The 26305-nt window shown below is 44.7% G+C and overlaps 1 protein-coding gene across 5 annotated transcripts in view; it reads right to left on the minus strand.

The window, feature by feature from the left end:
• Nucleotides 1–24624, minus strand: part of LOC147882156 (Protein kinase superfamily protein) — a 125136-nt gene extending 100512 nt beyond the window's left edge. Inside the window, exons 1-8 of one of the 5 annotated variants that reach the window (XM_087401571.1) lie at nt 24474–24624; nt 24235–24335; nt 23106–24103; nt 19885–19929; nt 3273–3347; nt 3087–3125; nt 2761–2931; nt 2485–2637 (exon numbers count right to left, since the gene is read on the minus strand). In XM_087401571.1, the coding sequence (XP_087257697.1) occupies nt 2485–2637; nt 2761–2931; nt 3087–3125; nt 3273–3347; nt 19885–19929; nt 23106–23510 (888 nt within the window). In that variant the 5' untranslated portion in view covers nt 23511–24103; nt 24235–24335; nt 24474–24624. Of the gene's footprint in view, nt 1–2484; nt 2638–2760; nt 2932–3086; nt 3181–3272; nt 3348–19884; nt 19930–23105; nt 24336–24473 lie in introns of those variants that run through there. The other 4 variants (XM_087401570.1, XM_087401574.1, XM_087401572.1 and 1 more) reach the window with 4 other exon arrangements.
• Nucleotides 24625–26305: the final 1681 nt, after the last annotated feature.

Here is a 26305-nt window from a genome sequence, read left to right on the forward strand (position 1 = left end):
CAAATCAGAAATGCTTGAGTCAATGTGAGGCATTTTTATAATGTGTAAACCACTATATTCAAGTTGTTCACGTTTATCGTATGTATCTACCTCCAATCCCATGGTAGATTGAGAAATTCTAAGATCTAAGAAAACGCAAGAATCCCCTCTTGAAGTGCAACTCAGTTCACAAGAGCCACGAGGATAGATTCCTACATAAAGTCTTGAAAGTCAGGAACATCTGGTACAAATAAATCATCTATAAAATGCCTAGCGTGGCTAAGCTTATGTAAAATGATAGGGTAGGTATTGATAGGGCAAGACTCTTTAAAAGAGTACAATCGAAATTTCGTGCCTTTCATGAAAAGGTCTCATAAGTTACTACAAAGCAAAATTGAAGTATTAGCTGCTGTGACTACATGTCTTAAATCAGCATCAATAAAGCTTTGGAACCTCTTACTTTTACAACAACAAGGTTCTCTAAGCATAAAAGATTTTGAATGTTCTGAAAGCCTTTTACCTCTCTCTCCATAGTTGAAAGCCTTTTGTCCAAAAGTTTTTACATACTTCCAAGCTACTACTAGATGCTTCCAAATTCTTCTCACATAATGAGGGAGAGAATCCATTACTTCAGGAGACTTCAAAATTGAGTTCAAGCCTACCTTGTCAAGAGAGGGAGAATAAAAATTAGAAATCGACAGTTCCTTATTTAGTCTATATAGAGTTCTTTGCTTTGAAAGGAAGCTTTTACCGTCAAGAAGCGATCCAACGAAGTTTTAAGTTGTATATAATGGAGCTTATTTAGATTCAAATCCTCAAAAGATAAGTTTTCCAAGGTGTATTGAAGCTTGAAAATAACTTTGACATTATATTTTTCAAAAACTTTTATCGAAGAAAGACCCAAAGACATTAGTCTACCTAGGTAAAGAAGTCTTCTTTTATAGCCTCGAGAAGCAAAAACTCTTGGTATTGAGGAAGTTAAAGGGACTGAAGGAGGCGGAAGAGGAAGTGAAGGAGGTAACTCACGAACAAATATGAGATTGCAGAAGAGCTAGGACAAGCCCATAACATAACTTTAGGTTTCCATACAATATGACTATGTTGGTAAAGAGGAATGTTAAAAGGATTGATATGAGTTCTCCAACATCAAAGGGTTCTTTTTTAGAGGTTCTTTTATTATTAAAATGAGTTTATTTTCCTTCCAAATTAAAACCTCTTGGGAAGAAAGTGTGTAAAGTTCTCATCCAAAACAATTCACAAAGTCGAGCAACCTTGTAAAAATCCTTGGCATTATGCTCAATAGGAAAGCAACGGAAACCAGACTTTGTCATGCCGCATATAAGGGTTTTGAAATGCTAGTGATAGTCTTGTCGCGTGGTCAAACATGAATAATCTTCATGATTTAAGGCTTGATTAGTTAGCACTCATTATACAAATAATAACATAAGAATTCTTAATAAAATAAGACGTATTTTTTTTTCAAGAAAAGTACTTCATTAAGTATGAATAAAAACCGCAGAGCAAGCTCAAGTGCGGGAGTACATCATGTCAAGCATGAGAAAAAACAACTCAAAATGAGCAAACAAAAATCCCGGGTGGTGGCTGAAAATGCCACTCATCCCCGAAGGAGAGTCAGAGAAGAAAGGACAATCCTTCTAGACTCTGAGAAAAGCAACCCTCCTAGCAATAGCAATCCTGGAGGTTCCCTGTATGTGAGCCCAAATGGCCATCAAAGTGTGTATAGTATCTGCCCAGATATTGGCCATAGTTTGAGAAGGGTGAACCTGGGAGTCCTCCAAAGCCTCTGTACATCTGGCTCTCCAAATATGCCATGCTGTGATACTAGCCAGAATCTCCCAAGATGTGTCTACACACGTATTAGAAACAAGCATCTCAAGACTTCTATTTCTATTAGTCCTATTCATGCCACATAAGTCATTTATGTTATCTATAACATACATAATAACATATATTGTCTATAACATACATAGTAGTAATATGCTTTATGTAGGACAAAACATGTTAGGGAAGCTAGAAAAGTCATTGTTCGGTGAGGTCAGACAATCCAACATTGGGGAACTTGCTTGCACTCTCCCTGCCCATCCCAAGGCAGTTTCTCCCTTCCACAAATAAGGCCAAAGATAGCCCATCAAGTACACTTCCATGGCCATTTTCACTTGTTCTTCTCTATTCACCTTGCTCCAAGGCAATCCTATCCTACTTCACTCACTTGTCCCATCACCCACCACACAGAGCTCTATAACGATCTCACCCATATGGTTAGTATGATGAAAATTGCAGGGTTCAAAACACAGACAAAGCAGATTTTTATAAAGTTTTTCAAAAGATCCACATATTTAATGACAGATACCCATAGCTCTTCAACTGTAGCACCAACAACTAATCATGTGCTTGTGATTTCATTTAAAAATCATGCATCCTTTCAAAGGTTTATCAATTCAAATCCACTGATAAAACGTAGCTTCACCAGTTTTAAGTTACAACCTGAAGGTCTGTGTTGAGCTTGCCAGCCTTGCGAGCATATCCAGCAAGAATACGCAATATAAAAATATCTAGAGCAATGGCTGCTCGTACACCAGGCCTCTGCACTTTTACTGCAACGGTTTGTCCATTGGGGCGTAGACGTGCCTGATACACCTGCCAACATGAAGCATGTGTATTCAGCTACAAGTCAAAAAGCTACACTTACCAGTAAGCTGTAATTTTCTTGATCCCTAACCACAAATCTTATAACGGTTATCCTCACTGCACCTAAAGCACCTGACCAAGAGATGCAGCAGCCACAGGTTGCAGTGAAATCTCTGAAAAGATAAGATCCACTGGGACTCCCAGATCTTGTTCAATCATCTCTAATGCCATGTCTGTTGAAAAAGGTGCAATTCGATCCTGTAACAATGCAAGCTCCTCGAGATATTCTGGCGGTATCACATCCTGTCAAGCACAGCCCAGTTAAAGGAGTTTTACTTCAAAAAAAAAGCAATGCTCTTCATTAACACACGTCCCAGACAGGCTGCCAAAGATTTCCTTAAGCATTACAGGGTCAAGAAAATCTGAAGGATGTTGAAAAACAGGTGAAAAGAACTTACAGGGCGGGAGGATACTGCTTGAGCTATTTTTACAAATGCCTGCACCCAATCAAGCAACATAAGACGCCCCGAAATTCCTTTCTGCTAGGCCAACCTGTGTGTGTTGCACATGCATAAGGTGACTTCTATTCATTCCAGGTAATGCCTTGAAACTTAAAATTTTCAGATGGAGACACTCCACATTACCCGGATATGACAACAAATGTACAACATGAAAGCCCAAGAATGGGATAGGTACAGCAGCCCTGCATACATATGAGGCTAAATATGCCACATCATCATACACTTTGTTTACAAATGCACTTAGTGGTCACTTCAATTCTCAAATGACACAATCGATAAATTATAATTACATTGACATTGATCAGAGCATTGACAAGCTTGTAGCTTTACTTGAAAGAATCAAAAAACAAGTTTCAAATTATTAGAACTTATGTTATTCATTATTCAGGATTTCCAAATTCAGCATATCTTCGGAAGTACTTAATAGCACATCTCATGTGCCATATATCGACTTTCTCCCATGATCAAACAAGTTGTTGGCCTTTTCAGCTTGACAACACTTTGTTGTTGAGGCACCCCTTACTACAACCACAGCATGAAATTTTGTGGGCAAAATTGTATGGGAGGAGATGATTGTAATAAACTGAAAAAAGAGGCTATAGTTAGAGGTAGTGCTAGGGGCAAAAAGAGAGTTGAAAGGGCTAAAAGGGAGATAATGGGGGGGACAAATGATGAGAGCACAGGAGAGTGATACCTGCAGCAAGATAGAGGGAACATGGAGGGAGAAGAAAGAAAGAAGGTTTACTAAAGTCTTCGAAAGACCAAAAGATCTAAGAGAGAGAAAAAAATTAGGTACAATGAGCTGAATGGATGGATCCACTAAGAGGGTATCTGCACCCAAGACAAATATAAATACGAATACCAAATATCTGAACCCATGGGAAGAAAGATAGTCTGCAAAGAGGTATTATTGAGACGGTCCTCTGTATGATGTCTCACGAACCAAGCTCACTGGGCATCTGAGAATGGATAGGAGATTCTTGGCAGATAGAGGCTCCGGTGGGAAGCCCGTGATGAGATGAACCAAGAGGCCTAAGAGGAGCCTGAATCCATCTCTAAAAAGACAATGGTGATGGCCTTGGATCTCATGGTACACAGGACATCTGAGAGCGCGAAGTGCTCCTCAAACTCAATCTCTTGTAGATTACATAGGGTGCAGATGCAGTCCTCTCTAAGTATGTGGCCCTCTTAGGAGGCTGCCATGTGGGCATGCCACATGGACAGTAGATGATTATACTTATTAGAATTACTTATGACCCACCCTTCAGGGCAGATCTGTCATGGAACAAACAGCCATGCTGTTGGCCATGGGCCCTGATTAACGGCAGGTTTGCAAACTATTGGAGAGGCACAAGGGGCTGTTGTCAGCCTTCGAAATGGGCATAGGAGGCGCAGCCAACAAGGGGTTTTATGGAACTCAAAGGCTGGTCTGTTCAGCCAGTCATAGACTAGATCAGCCATCCAGCAGACTGGTCAGCCTAACCTGATTGGGCAATCAGTACAAGCCCCCAGTCAGCCTGTTTTAGGGGCATATCAGCCTCTATATAAAGCCCCCATTGTGGGGGCATAGCCATTCAGATCTTGGAGACGCTACAACTGTGTGCCTGCTGATTGGGGCCCAGTGGTTTGAAAAAACTGCTTCGTCATCCTATCCCCCTACTGTTCCCACTGGGCCCGGGAAGAGAAAACCCATCGAATCTCCGTGTCCTGAAGCTCAAGGCGAGCACTCTCGAACCTGTCGCTAAGCCACTGAGAACCTAGGTCCTGGTCCCTGAGCTGCTCTGAGGCGAGGTCTCTCCTCAAAGCCCGCTCGCGCTCCTGAAGAGTCCTCTGCCTAAGGGAGTGAGCCTGCAACTCCTCACTACTCCTGTGGATCGCATCGGCCACCCACGCAACCTAGCCCTCGCATGGTGTCGTCTCTGACTGCTCCCAAATCCCTACCATGACTTGCTGGATCTCCTCATCCTGCAGGAGGTCCTCTGGAATGCGAACCCCCTTCTGGGGGAGACCTCGACGGGACTGATCTAAGTGAAAGAGTGGTCTAACATCGTGGTACTTGTCGAAATCCCGGTAAAGCCGCCTCTGTGCATTGCCCAGTCCCCAGTCTCTCAAGCAGTCCATCATGTCTCCTCTGTCCAAAGGAGAAGAGGAGGCTGCTAGGTATCCTGTTGAAATCTGGCTCTCGCCACGGGTCTTTGCCACCACGGATCATGAAAATGAACTGCTCCCAGGTGATACACTCTGCTGCAAGCATCTCAGAGAAGGAGGCGCTGCCCTGCTTGTCTTCCCCAAACTTCAGGTTGTTGAAGTCCTCTCCAACAATGCAAGAGTCTACGTCCGGAAGACACTCTGACAGCTGCCTCCAAAATGCCAGCGGTGCTGTCTGCATGCTGGGGCATACACGTTCAGGATCCCAATTCTGGACTCTCCCGTCCTAACTCCCATCCAAATTGTCCATCCTGGGATAAGCCTTCTCTGATCGCAATCCTCTAGAGTGTAAGTCTGTGAGACCAAGATGCAAACCCCTCCGCTTCGTCCTACTGCGGGGGACCACTCCTCCGGACCTTTCCTTGGGAGAAGGTGGTGTCACCGTCTGATGTCTGATGCTGAAAACATGGGCTTCTGAATCAAAAGGATGTCCACTGTCTGCCCTACCACTTTCCTCTGTAACTCTTGCCAGAGTATTAGGTACTGCGGTTGGCTACGAGCACAGTCATGGAGCCTGTGCACGTTCCAACTCACTATGGTCCAGCTCATGAGGACGGGGGTGTAGAAAACAAGGCTCTCATGTGGGTGGGTGCCTGTTTAAGAAAGACTGCCTTATGTGACTTTGTCGGGGTTTTGGAGGGCGAATAGTCCGTGTCTGTGCGACGATGTACTAGGGTGGAAACCGGCTCAATGTCGATCTTCCGTGCCCACTTCATCGTGAAGGAGACTTCCACCTCGAACAGTTCCGCACACTTCTGGAGGGGCCAGTAGTATGCCTGATCCACCTTTGCCTCCAACGGCAATTTGATAACTCCTACCGCCAAACCACACATCGGTTCCTCTTGCGTGTAGCTCAGCTGAAAATTCACCTCCGCACCATGGGTGTGCCAAAGGTCCAGTCCCTATGGCCCCATCCACTCGTCCATCATGTGTGAAATCTGATCTCCCATGATAGCATCAAACACCTTTGGGGACCACTTCTCCAACCCTGTGGAGGCGAACTGGAATCTCCAAACGGGGTGTGTCTGAGAGCCCACTACACTGATCAAACCCCCCTTCTGGGGCTGAAGGACCATAAGCGTTACCTCCAACAACAAAGGATAAGATTCCAGAATCTGTAGATAATTCTAGAGTCCCAACCTCCAAAAGTCTCGTGGTAAGCGATGCCTAGGCTGCTGGAAGTTGGGAGCTGCTGACCGGGAGGATGAGCCCCGTCCTTTTGGCTCCCTCCCCGAATGGACCTGATGCTGCGATGAGAAAGTAGAAGGGGACGTTGTCTTACCCTTGCCTGCTGGCAGGGGTGTCGAAGCGGGGGGGGGGGGCCGAGGTGGAGAGAGGGGCGGTGGGGGAGAGAGGAGGGAGGGGGACGGAGGGAAGGGGGCGGGTGGTGAAAGTGATCATAGCAAGAGGGGCGAGGGGGGGGGGAACCTAGGAGGGGGGGGAGTGGAGAGGAAGAGAGGGAGGGATCTAGAGGGGGTGGGGGAGGGGGGGGGAAATAGGGGCGACCACAGGCCCCTCCTGCTGATCAGGCTCGCGAGGGCTTTGGATCCATTCCTCCTCAGTGGCTGCCTGGTTAATGTCTGCCATCGCCATATTAGGAGCTCCTGGGGCTCACTGCTGATGCAAGGGTGAATGCGGACGCTGAACCTCCAACACGGGAGGATCATGTGGCTAGGCGGTGGCCCCTTCCGTTGGGGGAGGTGGATCTCCTCGTAAGGGCTTTTGCTGCTGCTCCTCCTCAAGTGCCTCGTGGTCAATCCAGTTTCTCTCTTTGCATTTGGTCCTCTGCCTGCAGCGCTTGCGAGCCTGTTTGCTTGGTTTCTATTTCTTTTTAACCTGGGTCGAGTCCCCTTCTAAGGGGGTCACCTAGGGGGTCTGAGACTCCTGCTGCTCCTGTCTGAGGGGGTACTGGGTTTTGGCCTGCTAACTCTGCCTGCTCTGTGGGGGTGGGGAGGGGAGGCGCTCGACCATGGCCACGGGGGAAATCTCTGGCTAGGTGACCCATCTGTTTGCACCGAAGACATTGGCTTGGTAACCCAAAAATCTCCAGTCGCTGGCGAAGTGTGCCCCTTCGAGGGTCTCTAGGTGGATCAACTCTGGGAGGGACTTTGGGCTCTCAACCACCAATTTGATCCTGGAGACCTCGTCATCTGCTACAACTAAGGCGGCCGACTCCGGAGGAGACTCGAGCACGGTGCCAAATGCCCGATCAATGGAGAAGAGGATGGCCCGATACTCCTTTGGGAGCCTTGGGAAGCGGAGCGTAACCGGAAAACGGGGAACATGGTGTGTTGTGTCCATGTCCTCCATTGTAAAGCCATGGTACCAAGGAAAGAGGTACACTAGATGCGGGCGAGGGAGGATGGGGCTTTGCTCCATGAGTGTCGAGGTAGCGTCGGGGGAGCTCAGCTAGATGAGGAATACGCTTCTTCCATATATGGTGACCTCCTGGATATGGTCACCCTCTAATGCCAAGCTCGCCTAGATCCACTCTCGTACTTGTCTCCTTGTAGGAGTGAGGCCTACAATTCTGCCCACGATTGCCTTGTCTTGGAGGGACTAAACTACCTGCTATACCTGTTGCTTGTCAGCTGGGGAAAGAAGAACCTTAACGGCTGTGGAATTTGAGGGTGCTATCTTAGAGCCCCTCTGGCTAGACCAAGGGTCACCACCAAGGTTTTCTTTCGCCTTAACAAGCACAAATGCTCCTGCTGCAAGGAGGAAGAAGAAAAAAAGGGGGGGGGGGGTGAGAAAGAAGGACGTCAGTGGGGGAGGCGGAGACGAGGCGAGGATAACAAGGACAGGCTGGGTGAAGGAGGGAGAGGGCAAGGAAGGAGGTGGAAGAAAAAAGAGGGCAAGGAAGGCGAGGGAGAAGCGGCGGAGGGCGGAAGAGGAGAGGGGACGAGAAGGCGAGAAGGTGGAAGAAGTGGCAGGGCGGCAGAAGAGAAGGAGGGAGCAGAGGAAAGAAGGGGGCAGGAGAGAAGGCAAAGGCCCAATCTCTAGAGCAAAATCGCCTTAATGTCATTGCAATGTGTGCAAACGAGAGATAAAAGAGGGTAGAAAGCTTCAAATCCAACTGTACCAGGCAGATCTAAGTCAAGAGGGAGAGAATCCCAGCCAAATGGTGCTAGAGCAGGTTGGAGCACGTGGAGGAAGGCCTGAATGACTGAAAAGAGTCCAGATCAGAGCAAAAAACCTCCAAAAACAGTTCAAAAATGCTCGAAATCAACTTCTGACAAGTTGTACGGACTCCTGGCAGCATCGCACACCTGTCCGTACAGATCCGTACGACAATACGGACAACTGTACGGACACAGTTTTTCCTGGACAAAATGGTGCAAGTGTATGCGGGCAGCTAAAAAATGTCAAAAAACGTTGAAATCGGACCTCAAAAAGTGAGAAAACAGTTGCTGGACTGTTTATCTACTCAAAAAACAGGTTTCTGGCGATGAAATGAGGCACTGGACTGAGCTGGAGCAAAATGGCAGGTAGGAGCAATGGGAGAGCACGAGGGAAGGCAGGTAGGAGCAACAGAACTTGCTGTGATACCACTGTTGGGTGCAGGAAGCAATGGAACGGGAGTGGAGTGCGAGAAGCAAACAACAAGCTGGAGCAAAACGTAGTACTGCTCAAATGAATAAGAGGAAACTACAAACGGTGGCCTATATGGCCCCCAAGTCAACCATATGGTTGACCAAAGAAGTCAACTCATAGAGTTGACCTGACCTACAAGGCTGATACCAAGGCTAAGTGCTAACATTTTGGAGCCATCATGCAAAGTCTTTGTCATTTTGCTCTTGAAGTTTGCACTGAGTGTGTACATCTGCATCTTCTCCAATAGTGGTGAGAGTCTGGTCCTCAGTCTCTATCTCTGTTTGTGAGTGACAAATATTGTCCTCTACATAGTAATTAGAATTAGTGCACCAACACTCAACGCTTGACATTTGGACACTATCCCATTGTTTGCGAATATTGTCTTTGTGGTGCTTGGGGCAACCACAAAAAACAACTCCTCTTTCACCAGATTGGCTGTTGGTTCTTCCTTCTGGGACTAGTCCTCCTCCTATTGATCAGCCTTCTTAATTTGCAGTCTTTGGCTATGCGTTCAGGCTAGTTGCAGTAGAAGCATTTTCTTCGTTTCATCTTGCTCCCACTCTTTGAAGAGTCCCTTGCCTCGTTTGAAGAGTCACCATGAGTCTTGGGCTTATCTTGTCAAGGTTTACCCTTGTTTGCCTTTACTTTGCTTGATGCATGAAAGGCCTTATATGATGCATTTTTTGTCTGTGTACTTCTTGTCCATGTCTTCCTCTTACTCGAGCATTAGATGTAGCTCTCAAAACTGAGTGGCTTCGATCGCTTTGTAGTGGTCAGTGTCATGACCAAACTTTGAAGCTCTTTGGAAGCGTAGTTAGTACTAACAATGCAAGTGTCAATCTTTTGACCTACAATTTCTAGCTGATCTCTGAGAACCTTGAACTGAATCAAATGTTCACTTACTAGATTTCCTTCTCAATCTTCACAATTGATGGTAAAGATAATGCCTTTGCATTCTTCTCTTGCCATTTTTCCACATCATGTGGGTCAGCATGTGTGACTACCTTATTTGTGGCATTTAATTGATCCTCGGGTTTTATTTCTTCTCGTGTTTGTGACTTTCCAAATCTTCCTAGCCATCATGTGCTGGAGTAATATGTGAACATGTATGTCTGGATTAAGTCCTAGCTTCTAGTACTTTGTTAGAACACGTAGAGGAAATGAACCGCCCACGAGATCAAACCTCAGAATTCTAGATCCTAGTTCGGATGTGCACACAAATGTAAACAATGCTCAAACCCAGAATAGACAACAAGATATAGCAACCAATAACTGACTAAGAATGTCCAAGAGAGGACCCAAAATAAAATACAAAGTAGTGCTCTCACACAAACCACACTACGTGGATAGTGAGTTGCTACGTACTGGTGCTGGATCTGAGGCCACAAGTTATTGCCCTAATCCTCTGCTCTCTTCTTCTACTATGTGCCTCTGATTAGGACTTCAATGGCTATGGGAGGAGCCTCAAAACTGTGTGTGTGTCAGCCATTGCCCTTTCTACCTCTCTTCACTTAGGCTAAAGTTTGCTTCTGCTATTGCGGCTGGTGCCTCTGCCTCACCCAGCTGGAACCTCTGTCTCCATCTTCTCTAGTGCACAAATGGCAAATGCACTTCTTGAGCTTGCGCAGATCTTGGATTGTCTGCTACCCTTCACAGATCTGGCCTGAAGACCTGTTTGGCAACTTGCAGTGGGCTGGACTGAATGACCCGCAAGAGATTTTAGACCTGACCACAGGTTTTTACAGCCAGCTCTTTCAAACGGAGAGGATGACTTCCGCTAGTCTTGTGGCCGGAGAGAGAGTTTGGGATCACGTTCCGACAGTAGTCTTGCAGGATTTATGCAGCAGATTGGAGGAGCCTTTCACAAATGAGGAGCTCTAGGAAGCCCTCAAGGCTCTTTCGACCCAGAAATGAGGATGGCTTGACTCCAGCCTCCTTCCGGAACTTCTCGGAGATTATCTCCACCCCCTTCCGATTAGCGTGCCAGGAGGTATTTTACACAGGCTCCCTCCCTCAGTCCTTGAGCAAGGGGTGCATTTGTTTGATCCCGAAAGGGGGAGATAGGTCAGACATCCCTCTCGATTCTGCAAGGCTTGGCCTGTAGGAGTTTTCTACATCTTCACTCCGCGAGGGATTCGTAGGTTGTATAGTCCCCCTACCTGGCTGCTAGCCCCAGTACCAGAGAGGTTGTATAGTCCCCCTACCTGGCTGTTAGCCCCAGTACCAAAGATCCCCTAGGTAGTGAGCTGGGTTTCTCTGGAACAAGCCGGTCTTTTCTTTCAGCCTTTTCCCATTTTTTTCCCATACTCAGCACCTTTGGGGCTGCTATTTTGTATGAAGTCGTTCAAGCATTAATAGAAGGTTCCTTTCTTTGCAAAAAGAGATTGGGGCTTTTGTATCACATTTGTAGATTTTGCAGTGGGGCTTTTGAAGTATGCCCTATTTTGACTTCATTTCCACTCCGACACTGGCCTATTAACTGAGAGATTGTGGTATATTTTTTAGATTTGCAGGTTATTTTGTCACATTTGCTTTATTTCAGCAAAATTTGGGGTTTTTGGTCATTTGCCCCAAATTTGACAGTTTTGCCCTTCAGAAATTGGGGGTTTTGTCAATTTTGTTGAAATTTGCAGTGACATTGGCTTGGTACATTTGGGCATTTGGTAGACATTGACATGCAGGAACATTGACATTGGCTTGGAATTGGAGCACATTGAATCACATTTGCAACTTGCAGCACAATTTGGGGCTTTTCCCAATTTGCCCTCTTTTTGGCATATTTGCCCTCTCAGATTTTGGGGGCTTTTGCCAGATTTGCTGCCCATTGCAATGACATTTGCTTTATTCACTTCAATTTGAGGTAAATCATGCATTTGCCCCTTGATTTGGGCTTGTTGTCTTGTCAGATTTGAGTTACGCAGCCTTCGTCTGGGACATTTACAGCTCAATTGATCATTGAATATATTCGCAGACATTTGCCCCTTGTTTTGGGCTGATATTTTTGTAGGACAGCTATCTTTGGCAGGGGATCCTTTGATCGGACATATATTGTTTTGCATGTCATATTTTTGGGGACAGCACGTGCATTTAGCTCATTGTTTGAGCAGTGAATTTTTGGTTGTTCACTGCCTGACATTTGCTGTCATTTTTTGTCAGCCAGCTCATTTTGCAGTAAAAGCCTTGAGGCTACTCTTGAGCGGGGATTTATTTTTGCCATGGGAAGCAACTATTGGATGGGTATGTTCTCAGCTAATGACAAGCTCGATGGACCCAATTATCCAATGTTGGTCATATGTGGTGAAACATTTGCTGCTTGCCAAAAAAATTTGTGGTATTGTCTCAGGATCGGATCTTCGACCTTCCTCTGTGGCATCCACTTTTGCTACTGCTACAGCTAGTACAGCCACTTCTGGATCTACTGCCACCACTCGTGCAGCTGATACAGCCACCTCTGGATCTACTACTTCTACAGCCACACCTCCTACACCCGAACAGGCCACATGGGATGGTAGAGATGCCCAAGCACATTCTATCATTGCTTTTTCAGTCAAGAGACACATCATTTCTCACATTCCGTTTTGCAAAACATCAAAGGTTGTGTGGAACACCTTGGCTCACCTTTACTAGGTTTGCAATGAGGCAAGTGTTGCTTTCTTACGCAGGCAATTGGAGAATGTCAAAATGGAAGAGGGGGACAACATGGATGCATACATCACAAAAAACAAGGATTTTCAAGAGCAGCTCATTAAAGTGGATGACATTATTTTAGATGCTTGGGTAGTGTCCACAACACTCAATGGACTTCCTGAGTCCTACTACCCGGGGTTTGCTACTAGTAACTACATTGAGGTTGGTTGCCATGGGAAATCCCAACACTTAATACTGTCAACCAGCTTGTTTCCCTTCTCCAGTAGGAAGAGCAGAGTCGCACAAATCGTGCCGCCTCTCAAATTGGAAATTAGGCTTTTGTCGCTAAACCCAAGCCTTCTGGAGGCTCATCTACTGCTGAACACTCATCTAATTCTTGCCCCGTCTGATGCAAAGAAGAAAAAGAGCAAACATTGTAATTATTGCCGGAAGCCAGGACATGACATTTCTAAATGTCGCATGTGCATCACTTCTCCAGAGAAGCATGCTACAACCTTGTCTGTTTTAGATTCTAAGTCGAATTGGTGCTTCGACAGTGGTGCTTCCAAGCACATCAATTCTTGCAAATCACTCTTTCAGACATTGGGGGCTGCTCCACATGGTGGCACAGCGACATGTGCCGACAATGCATCATATCCCATGAAAGGGATTGGCCAGGTCAAGGTCACTTCAGTTTCAGATGATACGATCACGCTCATGAATATTTTGTTTGTCCCAAGTATTAAGAAGAACCTCATCTCCATTGCAGCCATATCCTTGAATCGCTTTTAGGTTCTCTTTGATAGGTTATTGATGTGCCGTGTATGACAACTGGTACGATGACATCATAGTACTTATTGGGTCACTTTCTTCTCGCCTATATCATCTTGATGTTTACCACAAACATCCTGCTATAGAGGCAAATTTGGTGGCTGAATCTGTAATTTCAGATTCCCACTTATGGCATGCGAGGTTGGGTCACCTCAACTACAGAAGCTTGGTTAAAATGCATTCACGAAACATGGTGGTTGCTCTCCCACCCATGCATCCACCAGTTAAACATGTTTGTGAGGTATGCTTGTTGGGCAAAATGCACCATTTCTCATTTCCAAAGGATGGGACAGTTGGTACATCCAAGAAGCTTCACATTGTGCATAGTGATGTGTGTGGGCCAATGCAGACAGCATCTCTTGCGGGCTATCTTTACTTTTCTACCTTTGTGGATGACTACACCAAATTTTCTTGGATATATAGCATGAAGGCCAAATCTGATGTGTTCCCATGCTTCAGACATTGGCTTGCCATGGCTGAAAATGAATGAGAAAACAAGCTCCTTACTCTACGCACTAACAGGGGGGGGAAGAGTACATGTCTAGTGAATTCTCTCAAGCGGGCACCCACAAAGGCATTGAAGACTGTCACACCTTATGAGGCATGGCACGGTCGCAAACCTGAAATTTCTCATATGCGGGTGTTTGGGTCATTGGTTTATGCTCATGTGCCATCTCAGCGGAGGCACAAGCTTGAAGACAAAGTCGTAAAATGCATATTCATTGGTTATAGCGCAAAGAGCAAGGGATAGAGGTTGTATCAGCCCAGCACGTACAAGGTCATTGTCAATAGGGATGTTGTATTCACTGAAAATGTGCCTTAACCTTGCTGGAATGCAAAAAACAGCCTACTGTTGATTCCTCAGATGTCTTTGATACATTGTTGTCTCTCTTTCAGTCGCCCACAGATCCAGAGCAGCTAGTGCAGAGTGTTGTGCAATACAATTCTACCAGTGCACATCCTCCTCCAATAGTTCCTGCTCAGCCTGATATGCCTTTAGTTGATGATCATGCTTTTGAGCAGGCAGTTGCACCAGGAGAGTGGATGCCATGAAGGCTGAGCTTGAATCCATTCATGCAAACAACACTTGGGAGTTGTGTGACTTACCAACAGGAAAGCTGATGGTAGTGTTGACCGCCTCAAAGCCCGCTTGGTTGCAAAGGTATATGCACAGCAGCACGGGATTGACTTTGAGGAGACCTTTGCTCCCACCTCACGCATTACTACTATCAGGTGTGTTATTGCTATGGCATCTCATCGGCATTGGGAGCTTCATCAGCTAGACATCAAGACTGCCTTCCTTCATGGTGATCTTCATGAAGAGGTCTATGTCACTCAGCCACCAGGTTTTGAACAATTAGGTTCTGAAAATATGGTTTGCCGTCTCAGAAAAGCCCTCTATGGCTTAAAGCAAGCACCCCGGGCATGGTATGCGAAGATAAATGCATTTTTGACAGCCCGTGGCTTTCAGAATAGCCCAACCGAGGCCACTCTTTACGTCCAAAAGAGTACATCAGAATTTTTAATTCTGATTTTATACGTGGATGACATGCTTATCACTAAGCCAGATATGGAATAAATTGCAGATTTCAAGGCTGATTTACAGCAGTATTTTGCCATAAAAAATATGGGACAGTTGCACTTTTATTTGGGCATACTGTTTGCATATGTTGGGGGGAGTATAATGATGATTGGAGCATGGCTTTCGTTTCTCCTCCGAGGATGGAAGTCTGCCATTTGATGCATTCCTTTATCAGTAGGCTATTGGTTGCCTCATATACCTTTGTCATACCCGGCCTGATCTTCAGTATGCCATTTCCCAGCACAACAGGTACATGCACAAGCCTAGTACGCAGCATTGGCAAGCAGTGAAGCGGATCTTTTGATACTTGAAGGCCACACAGCATTTGAGTTTACTCTATGGTTCAGAGCCCCACTTGCTTTGCATGCATTCATCCCGGACAGCGACTGGACAGGATGTTATGACACTAGGGTGTCACACAGCCGCAACTGTTTTATGCTTGGAGCTTCATGCATCTCTTGGTTCAGCAAGAAGCAACCTACAATTGCCACATCGAGTTGTGAGGCTGAGTACATAGCAACTTTCACAGCTACAATAGAGTGCGTTTGGCTTCACAAGTTACTTGCAGACCTTAATATCATTCAGCCCGACTCTACTACGATTTACACCGACAGCCAGAGTACTTTGGCGGTTGCTAGAAACCTAGTGTTTCATAAGTGCACAAAGCATATTGAAGTCCACTATCACTATGTTCGAGAGCAACTATCTGGTGGAGACATCCAGTTGTCCTATGTTCCCACCGAGGACCACTTGACAGATCTTTTCACGAAAGCTTTACGAATATGTGCAACCATGATGTAGTTTCCAAGTATTCCTGAGATATTTCTAGGATACTTCAGCCATACCATGGAAGGGGGCTTGTTAGCACTTAGCCCTGGTATGAGCCTTGTAGGTCAGGTCAACTCTATGAGTTGACTTCTCTAGTCAACAATATGGTTGAGTTGGGGACCATATAGGCCACCCTTTGTATTTTCCTCTTATCCATTTGAGCAGTACTACGTTTTGCTCCAGCTTGTTGTTTGCTTCCCGCACTCCACTCCCGTTACATTGCTTTCTGCACCCAGCACAAAATCACAAGAGGATGGCACTCAAGAGATGTGACGTGCTTGCTGCAATAGTAGGCAACCACATGATGATATTCACTCACGGTATGTATTCTCATTAATCCTTTACGACTTCACCAAGATGTTATACAATGTTTCGTTGACCATGAGTTCTCAACAGGAGGAGACTTGCTGGACAGCCACAGGGGGTTGACTGAGAGAGTTGGTGGCATGGACTTCTTGGAGGACACAGAGCTGACAACGTCGGTTGTCAAAGAAGCCTTCCCAAAAGAGTTTCCGTTGCACAATGATGACGATTAACAAAGTAAACTTTGTCAAAGTCTTCATGTCGAAGACGAGAGAGCACAACGAGAGTACAAATGTGACCTTCAAAGGCTCAAGATCCAGAATCCGAACTGAGGATTGCTCGTGAAGAGCATTGATTCGAAGACGGTCAAAGTTTCTTAACAAAGATTTCCATGAAGAAATTTGTCGGATTGCGGCGACTACTCAAAGGGTCATGCCATGGCTGAGTTACCAAGTACGACTCATGTCATGATGCAGGGTAGTTTCAAGATGGGCGCTATCACTTGGAGGGTCGCGTCATTTTGTGGAGGGGTTTCCAATGACATGGACCATGCCATCACAGAGCATGTGCCAATGTTTGCTCTACGGGTGTTTGGATTAGACATATAAAACGCCTTCAATGTGTTTCTCATAGAGCTCTTCCTAGGGAGCAAAGGGAGTGTATTCTTGGAGAAGTGCGCCGCAGCTCACAACAACTCATTAAGAGGATGTCCGAGAATTAGGGCCCACTCTCTGTTTGTAAGCCCCGAAAAGTGAGGAGAGCCTGGAGGAGTGACACCTGTAGCATGATAAGAGGAACATGGAGGGAGAAGGAGGCTGCCATGTGAGCAGCAGATAAGCTGCCATATGGATAGCAGATGATTATCCTTCTTAGGGTTAATTATAACCCACCCTCTAGGGCAAATTTACCATGGAACAGACAGCCATGGTAATAGGCCATTCATTGGGCCACACATAGGTGCTAATTTAGGGCAGGTCTGCAGTCTATTGGAGACCCCGTTGGAGGGGCACAAGGTGCTGCTGTCAGCCCTAGAAATGGGTACAAGAGGCACAGCCAACAGTTTTATAGGAGCCCAAGGGCTGGTTTGTTCAGCCAGTTCACAAACTACGACGGCCAGCCATTAGATTGTTGGGTCGGCCTAACCCTGATTGGATCGTCTATATAAGCCCCCGATCGGCTTGTTATGGGCATATCAGCCTCTATATAAAGCCCCCATTCTAGGGGGCATAAGCATTCAATCCATCCCACTACAGGCTGCCAAATATGTCTTCAGCAGTGCATGCCAGACACTACAGAGATTTGTGAAGGGCAGTAACAAGGGCCAAAATCCAAGATCTGCACCAGCCTCCAGAATTGCATTTGTGCACTAGAGAAGGTGGAGGTAGAGGTTCCAGCAGGGTGCAATAGAGTAACCAGCAGCAGCAACAATAGACTTTAGCTAAAGTGAAGAGTTCAGGAAGTACGCAAACCACGATAGAGCCACAAAGGGTGTTGGCTAACATGTCAACCAAATCGGAGCTTGGAAGTGGTGGAGATGGAGGGAGCATGCTTAACTCAAAATTGCAACATGGAGAATGAGAGTATAACAGCTGCCTAACATGACAAAACCCTAGGTGGCACCCAACTAGAGTTAAATCACACGTGCTAACACTAACTCGACCTCTAGCTACAATTAGGAGGAAAAACCTTAGATAAGGATTAAAAGTGCCTCTAACCCTTCTAACTAATAGGTACATCGGCCACTACCTAAATTATATATATATATGACATTATTTCTTAACAACCCCCCCCCCCCCCCCCCGTGATAATGTCTTGGTGTACAAGGAGTGATGTCAATCACCAAATGGAAAAGCTTTGCAGAGAGCTTCAAACTTTTCTCTGGAGAGGTCCTTGGTGAAAAGATCTACAACATTCTAATTTGTAGGACAGTAGATCAAATTAATTGATGTCTCCTACATGTATCCTCTCTCTGATATAATGACAATGGATCTCAATGTGTTTCGTGCCTGCATGAAACACAAGACTCCATGCCATTACAATAGCACTCTAACTGTCATCGAGGATAAGAGTAGATGGCTGCAAACTACCACGAAATATTTGCCATCAACCTCCTGAGCCATACACATTCAACTATAGTGGTGAAAGCTACCCCATACTCAACTTCACAAGCTGAAGTTTGGATTGTTTCTCACTCAACCATGAAATGCATGAACTGGCAATAAAGAAACAAGTTCCAATGATGGAATGTCTAGTGTCATAATCACCAGCCCATCTGAATCAATGAAAGCATGCAAGTCAGAGTCACCCCCCCTAACATAGAACCATCCAAGAGACCCTACAAATACTGAAAACACACTTTACAGCATAAATGCTGTGTCTTTGGCCTGAGACACATTGATCTGAATATCTGGATGGGTATTGCAAAGATAAATAAGCCATCCAACAGCCTAACTCTCTAGAACAACATTGAAGGTTCACCTGCGACATAATCCCAGCCCATCTGAATCAATGAAAGTATGCAAGTCAGAGTCACCTCCCCTAGCATAGAACCATCCAAGAGATTGAGTACCCTACAAATACTGAAAACACACTTCACAGCATAAATGCTGTGTCTTTGGATGATCTGAATATCTGGATGGGTATTGCAAAGATAAATAAGCCATCCAACAGCCTAACTCTCTAGAACAACATCGAAGGTTCACCTGCGACAGCCTCAACCCAAAATAGACTTTCAGTCCTGAAAACTGAACCTCTGTAACAGTCCTGAGTGTATTGATTGTCTTAGCACAATGCCTTCATCTGTTTGCAAAGACTGAATGCCCAAATAGTAGTGTAACAAACCCAGCTAAGACATCTCAAATGAAGCTTCAAGGTCCTTTTTGAATAGGGCGTGCCTGTGCGCAGCATACCATCCACATGCAGGATCATAATCAGAAAATCCTTTTTGTCTTTCTTGACACTCAGTTGGACAGTTTGTTTGCTAGGTGATGCTGCAGGGGTGTTTTAGGGAAGAATCAAGTGTTGATAAGAGCCAGAGTCTTGTGGTCCTTGTGGGTGTCCCACAATAAGGTTTCAGTTTGAAGATGTGGCTACTCATCCATACTTTTGAGTTGCATGACTGAACACGAATTGAGGATGGTGACCGAGGAGATGGAGAGTACCCAGGCTCACATCCACATGCTGATGCAGAGCACGATACGCTAGCACTCCACTGGCAAATGCAAACCAGCAAGTGGCTATCGACCTGAAGGATTGGGAGCTGCATGTGAACAATTTGGGATATCATCCGGATGCTTGACGAGACGGAGTTCACGGGAAGGACACTGTTTTCTGTTTGTGCAGCTGGTGCTTTTATTGGATTGGATACTAGAAAATCTTTTGTCATCTTGATGCCTCAGCAGACGTTTGGTAACAGCACAAGTCCTGCTCTTCAGTTTTGAGCTTCACAGCTTATATGCATCATGTTTTTGTGAAACTGTTTAACTCATGTGAAAAGTGTAGACATTGATATAAATCAAATCATTTACTTTTCTCAAAAAAATGAAAAAATCCTAACATTCACTGCCAAAGAGATGTAAACATAGCTCACTCTCAGATGCCAAAATGTTTCCCATGTTTCTCTTGTATTCAGCATTTCTAGACTCGAGACTCTTGATATAAGACTTAGTGTCCTGCCAAAATTTTACTAAAGGCATGTGCAAAGCAGAATATGAAGCATCGCAGAACTCAAAGCCCCCAGGTTTGCAACAATTGTATACATACAGGGCCTAGCTGTACCAATGCTGCTCGTAGCTCTCCAGCTCTCTTCTGCAGAATGTAAATTGCAATCATTAGTATTTAAAGTTATGTTGTAAAAATAGTTCTGTCTGGGTAACGCTAAACTTAGACAGTAAACACAATACTACTTCAAAAAATTTACCATGTAGATTCATGTTGCTTTATCATATCTGTGCAAGGGACTGGAAAACGAAGAGCCAACACACCATAAATGTTTATTTCCACTGTTGCAAGAACCCGAACAAGCACATACGTGCCGCATCTTTAAGTTTTCCTAACTCCATTAGCTGCACTCTGATATGTTGTAGCCTGGTTTTTATTCCCAGAAATATTTACTCAGCACCTTCTAATTTCATCTTGAGCACCAGCAAGCTGCATACCCAGAATGCCAGGTGGGCCTTCAAGATGTTGGGCTCTTGGCCTGACTACAACCGTTGCCACGCATTTTCAAACAGCAGCATTTGAAACACGTTTTCAAAATGTTTGGAAATGTTTGACGAAAAAAAAGGGCACCTTTTTTGAATTGTATTTACATGTCAAAATAAGCATTTATCGAACACGTATAAGCTTAAATTTAATCAATGTTACCATTAATGATTCTGAAAACACTTATGTGATAAACACGTTAGCCCTCAATTCTTGTTGTGTAAAATTTGTTAAAAATGGAAAAAATACATCCAGGTCCACAATTTCAAAGATCCAAAATTTAAGAACTTGCAGAGAGAAGCAAACGAGTTTTTTTCAGCACTCTACAACAAACAAAGGATGGCTTATCCAGCAGGCATCCAAGACACTGGATCCAAATGAGCTTGGCAACACTGTATGTCCCCATTATACACCAGATGTGTGCTCTTGCTGCAATTTGGTAACATTCTAATCTTCAGCAAACGACTGCAGTGTAGTTAATCTGGCTGTCAATTGAGAATTTCTGCCTGTCAACTGAGATTCCTTCCTAGGTTGAGTCCAGAAGAAAAAAATAGAATTTGAACCTTTCGTGTCTCTAAAGGTATGAATATAGCGTGGTCCTTGCTGTCTACCCTACAGAGGACCACTACATGTGAGAAATGACCCAAAATGAATCATTAATTGAAATTACAGTCCATTAAATGATCTTTGACAGATTCATGCGTTGGGGGTACCTGCTTGTGTTTGAAGTCCATGAAATGATCTTTCACAGGTTCTCTGAAAAAGGAGAATCGATTTCTTTCTCTGGCTTCCAAGCAGGGGAGTATTGCAATGAGCACTTGGTTATATAGCATAGCTAGATCACCTTGTTAGCATAATTATTAGAGGTGGTCCTTTGAGTTGAAATTAGCTAAGACCTAACAAGTTTGAAATTTGTCGATTGATCTCTGTGTGGTACACTGTGGGGCTAGGTATTTTCACCATAGGATCATAACTGGACCTTCATTTCTTTACGATCAGCTTAAATGTCTTATTCTTTTAGTGACATCTTACAATCACGGGCCCAACTTGATCCTCTGGTGCTGTCTTCATGGAGGGTTCTGGCTTTTTTTGAAAGATCATTCCCAACATTGTTTTGGGATGTCATTGTATGCATGTTATTGGTGGGGATCTGCTTCACAATAGGAAAATCTTCTCAAGATTTGGTTGGAAACCATATTCTTTTTTTTTTTGTGAAGATCATATTCACTCTGTAATGCCATTGGGACAAAAGTGACTCCAATGTTGCCTTTTATAGAAGAGAGGTTTCTCACACTGAGATTGTGACATTTTCTTTTATCTTTCAAAGTATCGCATCACTCCTCTTTGATCTTTCATAAAAGTTCTCAAGATGACCGACAGGACCGCCACATACAAAAGACTGCTCACACCCTTAGACATTTACATGGTGCTATAGTCCTGGGGCCCCAACGATGATCCCACCCGGTCACGTCAGTCTCTCCCTCCTTCCAGGTCTCACCTCCCTCCGACCCCCATGCCTCTTACCAATCTGCCTTGTCGATGACTACTCGGTTTTCTCCAGCTCACCTCCTCCCTCCACTCCTCCTGTGCCTTACGCATACCCACCACAGCATTCCTTGGCCTTCCCAGACCTCTTATAGCAGCTCCTCACAAAGATACATGGGCTACAAGCTCGAGATGCCGAGTAACAGCAACAGATCGGCCCTCGTAGGCACGACTTACCCCACGATCTAGGTTGAAAGGACCGATCTCTGGAAGGAGATAGCGGATCTTTGACAACAGGCAGATATGACTCCAAGGAGCTGTACAGCTATGGAGAAGCACATTGCCATGCAGTCTATTGTCGAGGGAGAGTTGAGGAGACCTCCAAGTAGGTGGATGTAGTGAACAACAAGAGCTTGCAAAGGCAGCTGTTTCAGCCACCTTACTTGAGCAGCAGCAGAGAGTGAATAAGGCTCTCAACATTAGAGTCCACAGGATTCCCTGCGCCCCCTTTGCAGTCACAGATGCCAACACTTTTGTGATCTCCATTTTGGGGGTACAAGAGCATGGGACTGAGGGGACCAACAGAGACCAGCCCCTGGTGAGACACTCCAGAGATACCCAAGATCGACTTAGCGGCACTTTTAGAAACTCATGGAAATGACAATTCTGTGCTCCCTTTTGGGTTCATTTGTGTTGTGGGTTGTCCTCCCGCCTGAATGGAGCTGTTGCAAAGCCCTCTCACTTTTGAGACATTTTCCTCTTCTTTTACCTCAAATTTCCATCCTCTTACTAGGCTTTCTTTTGCTTTTGCTCTGACCTTTCTATTGCGGGTTTGGACCTGAGAGAAGGCTGCATCGAGGTCTCAAACTACTTATCATCTGCAAAATCTCATCCTTGGTCTGCAGAATAGGTGGTAGAACCACCTTCCCATATATTACTCCAGAAGTATCTCTCTCTCTCTCTCTCTCTCTCTCTCTCTCTCTCTCTCTCTCTCGCATGTGAGTGTGTCTGCAGCTTGGATGCCCCCCGAGCAAGGGAACAGGAGGTGAGGATGTCTCTCTCTTTCTTTGCATGAGGACAAGCGCGTGTGCATAAATCATCAACAGCCATAACATTTGAAGGACGTTGTATGATTAGCCATGTGACAGGTCAATGGCAACCCTTCATGCTAATTTGTGATGCTATAGCACTAGTGGCTCGGTCCTCACCCCCCCCCTTTCCTGAGTGCGCACACACACAGGCATCTTATAGACCAGAAAAAACTGCACCTAACAGACAAAAAATGAAAGAATTACCTTGAACATGACTTCGGAGCGTCCTAAAATTGAGTCCAAATAACGGAGAGAAGCCCAACGACCAAGCGTGGAAGTGATTTGGAGTATCCGACGCCCCAGCAAAAATGGGCGTCTTTTATATATTGCAGCTATCTGCTTCGCATCATACTCATTCAACTGTTCAGCCTCGGAAGTTGCTGCTGCGGCTATGTAACCTGAATATTTGGAAAACGTATCAGCTTCTTGAATTGCATAACTTTCGGCAGCATTCATATCCCCGGAGGCGAAGCAGCAAATGCGGTGATTGGTAAACGTGTGCGTTGCATTGGCTCTCACCCAACTGCTTCGGCTGTGGAGGAGTAAGGAGTGAGCTAACGGCGGCGATCTGTATGTAAGGCAGGACTTTGTCAGCCCCAATGCTGCCATTGCGAGGACTGATTTGGCACGCCACCGTTGGAAAAAAGAATGATAATCAGCAGGCTTGAACCTAACCGGTTTGTATTCGAAGTAGACGTTCAGCCAATAATACTTAGACTGGACTGTATCGGCTCAACTAGACGGCGAACAGAGATTCTCAGAAGGCAAGTTTTAATTATGCAAGACGTTCGAACAATGGAGGTGTAACTTTATCACAAACCGGCCCTGTGACACTTTTCTGATTTTGAATGCAATGACAGTTTTCTGCTTGGATATCCTGTGACACAGGAATCTGAAAATGAGTTGAAGAGTGCAAAGCACCGTGGGTGTGAAGTAAATTGATTTGGCGATTGGAATTGGAGAATAGAGTGTCCTTTTCAAAATCGAAGCCTCAAGATTCGAGCTCATAAAGCATCTAAACATCCAAGCTGAAGCTCATCTTTCCCCTGGTTTTACAGCCGTCAGTATGTTCTTGGAAATGGAGAGGAGAATGGGCTTCTCAATCCAAGCCTGAAGATTCAAGCTCATCCAAGCTGAAGTGCGTGTTTCCTCTGATTTATATCCGAGCTCATAATGGATTGAGAGGACTTGTGTTCTGGATTCTGCAGCATTTGGACAATGGCGAACGGAATTGAAAAAGCTATTTCACAAGCATTTGCGAGTCAAAGATAGCTCATCACCGATGCTTCAAGCGGGCGACAAATCTACACAGACCGATGCTGTGGGAATCAACCTAGCGGTCTCGACTCTCGAGGGTTTGCAGACCACAAATTTGAGCTCAAAACTCTTTTCCACAATAGGATGCCCTTCTGTCTCCTTTAGTGGGTTATCAATCTGCAAACAAGCTGGCCGTGAGAATAAACCATTATGCAACAAAACTGCTACGATGAGGTGATCTCCAAGCTTTGCAGGACGAAAGCATTTCAAATTGTAACGTCCCATTGACACGATCTCCAGAGTATGAGCTCACACCGAATTGCTCCAGGTCCAACATCTCAGCAAAGCTGCTCCGATCTCCAAAAAGCTTTTCACGACCAAAATTTGAGAATCAAATCATTTGGCCAAACGAAGCTCGTTTCCGATCTCACAAATTTGAGGTCACACAAATGTCTCGCTCTCCACCACAATCACTGGATTTGCAACATGATACAGGAAGCTTCCACGTGGCTACCTCCATCTCACTCATACGAAATCCTACTACAACCCTCGATGCTTTTGTATGAGCCCTACCTCAAGTGACAAACTTAGCTTGTTCTTTATGGATTAAGTTTTCGAAGCTGCATTTGAGCTAGGGAGAGTATGTCAATCTGCCATTGCAATAGTTGATCGTGGGGCTTCACCCTTTGCACCATCCACTATGGCTTGATGGGAATGTGTGCCTTGGCACGTAGCCACTTAGCAAATGCAATGACAATAGTTTAACATCTTGTCCCTCACCCTTTTTCACATCACCAAAAAAGTGTAGCAATCAAAGCAACAAGGGGGCATGCTTGCGTAGTAGTTTTCAAAGGAATTACAAAAAATGCATCAAAACAAAAGATAGACAAAAAAGCATTCAATAAGCATGTAACATGTGGCAAAAGGTTCAAAATAAGGAACCCATAAGATAGTGCTACCAAAATAGAGCAAGAAACTGAATAATGTCCACAAAACCTACCACAAATTTGAAGTTGTTCGAGTAAGCAATATTTAGTGGGATTTTACAAGATTGACAGTTTATTTTACACATTGCAAACATGCAAAGAACTATATAAAACCTTCAGGTCATAAAAATATATAGAGATACTACCATTGCTCTAAAGCACAAACTAGACTGTATGCTACAAAAGCATGGACCAAGGAATAGCAACATTCTCGTAGGGGACACGATAACATCAAAGGGCCATCTTGTAATCTTGCCTCATTTGCATACTTCAACTTTGTAAGCTTATAATACTTATATAGAAACCAAATGGTAATTGTTTCCCATAATTTCTCCTTGCAAATGAAAACTCTACATGATCCCCTACTCGTAACTTTCCTTGCCAAGCCCAACCCCATAAATCTTTCCGTTAGCCACGCAAAGAAGCCCTGCAACTACAATTTAATCACAACACCTTCGCACCTTCTAAGTTGAATCTTTCTATCTTTCAATAGTGCAACAAGTAGTTCATAAGAAAACCTTTGGAAATTGTCATTCCTCTAAACAAGGTCATAAAATACACCCTTGCCTCTCTACTATTATTGTATAAAGCAATGACCTCTCCATTATTATTGTATAAGACAAACACCTCTCTGCTCTCTACCCAATGGCCTTATGTGCACCTCATCTTCCTTTGACCAAAGATATGTGCACATCTATGCTGATACCCAATGACACACAAACTACTGTCATGTGTTAATAATTAAATGCCAAACAAATATTGTGTATTGCAAAGGAAGAAATAACTCCCTCCCCTATAAAAATTTATTGTAATGTTTGTATGAGCTACTTTACATTCTCTCCAAATGGGGACTTACTGATTGCCTTGTTAAAAGCAAGGCTATTATGGTTTTGCCACCTTGTTGTCTTTACATTCCAATGGACCTCTTTATGCCATAAATGGGATTTATTCTTATTGACTGTTGGTATATTAATTTCAACTCAACTAAGTCTTTTCCTAGCTTTTATTTATTTTGACTTCAAATAAATGGTTTTAATTTCTTTGTACTCCAATGGATCTCCTTATGCCATGAATGAATTGTATCATTACTAATTGTTGCCGTGCTTCCACATTTATTTGCATGTGTTCACTTTTAAAACTAATGCTCATGGACAAGGATGG

The sequence above is a fragment of the Dipteris shenzhenensis genome, chromosome 30, assembly GCF_047967505.1.
Source record: "Dipteris shenzhenensis isolate YYH24624 ecotype China chromosome 30, Dip_SZ_1.0, whole genome shotgun sequence".
In the NCBI taxonomy this organism is placed as follows: domain Eukaryota; kingdom Viridiplantae; phylum Streptophyta; class Polypodiopsida; order Gleicheniales; family Dipteridaceae; genus Dipteris; species Dipteris shenzhenensis.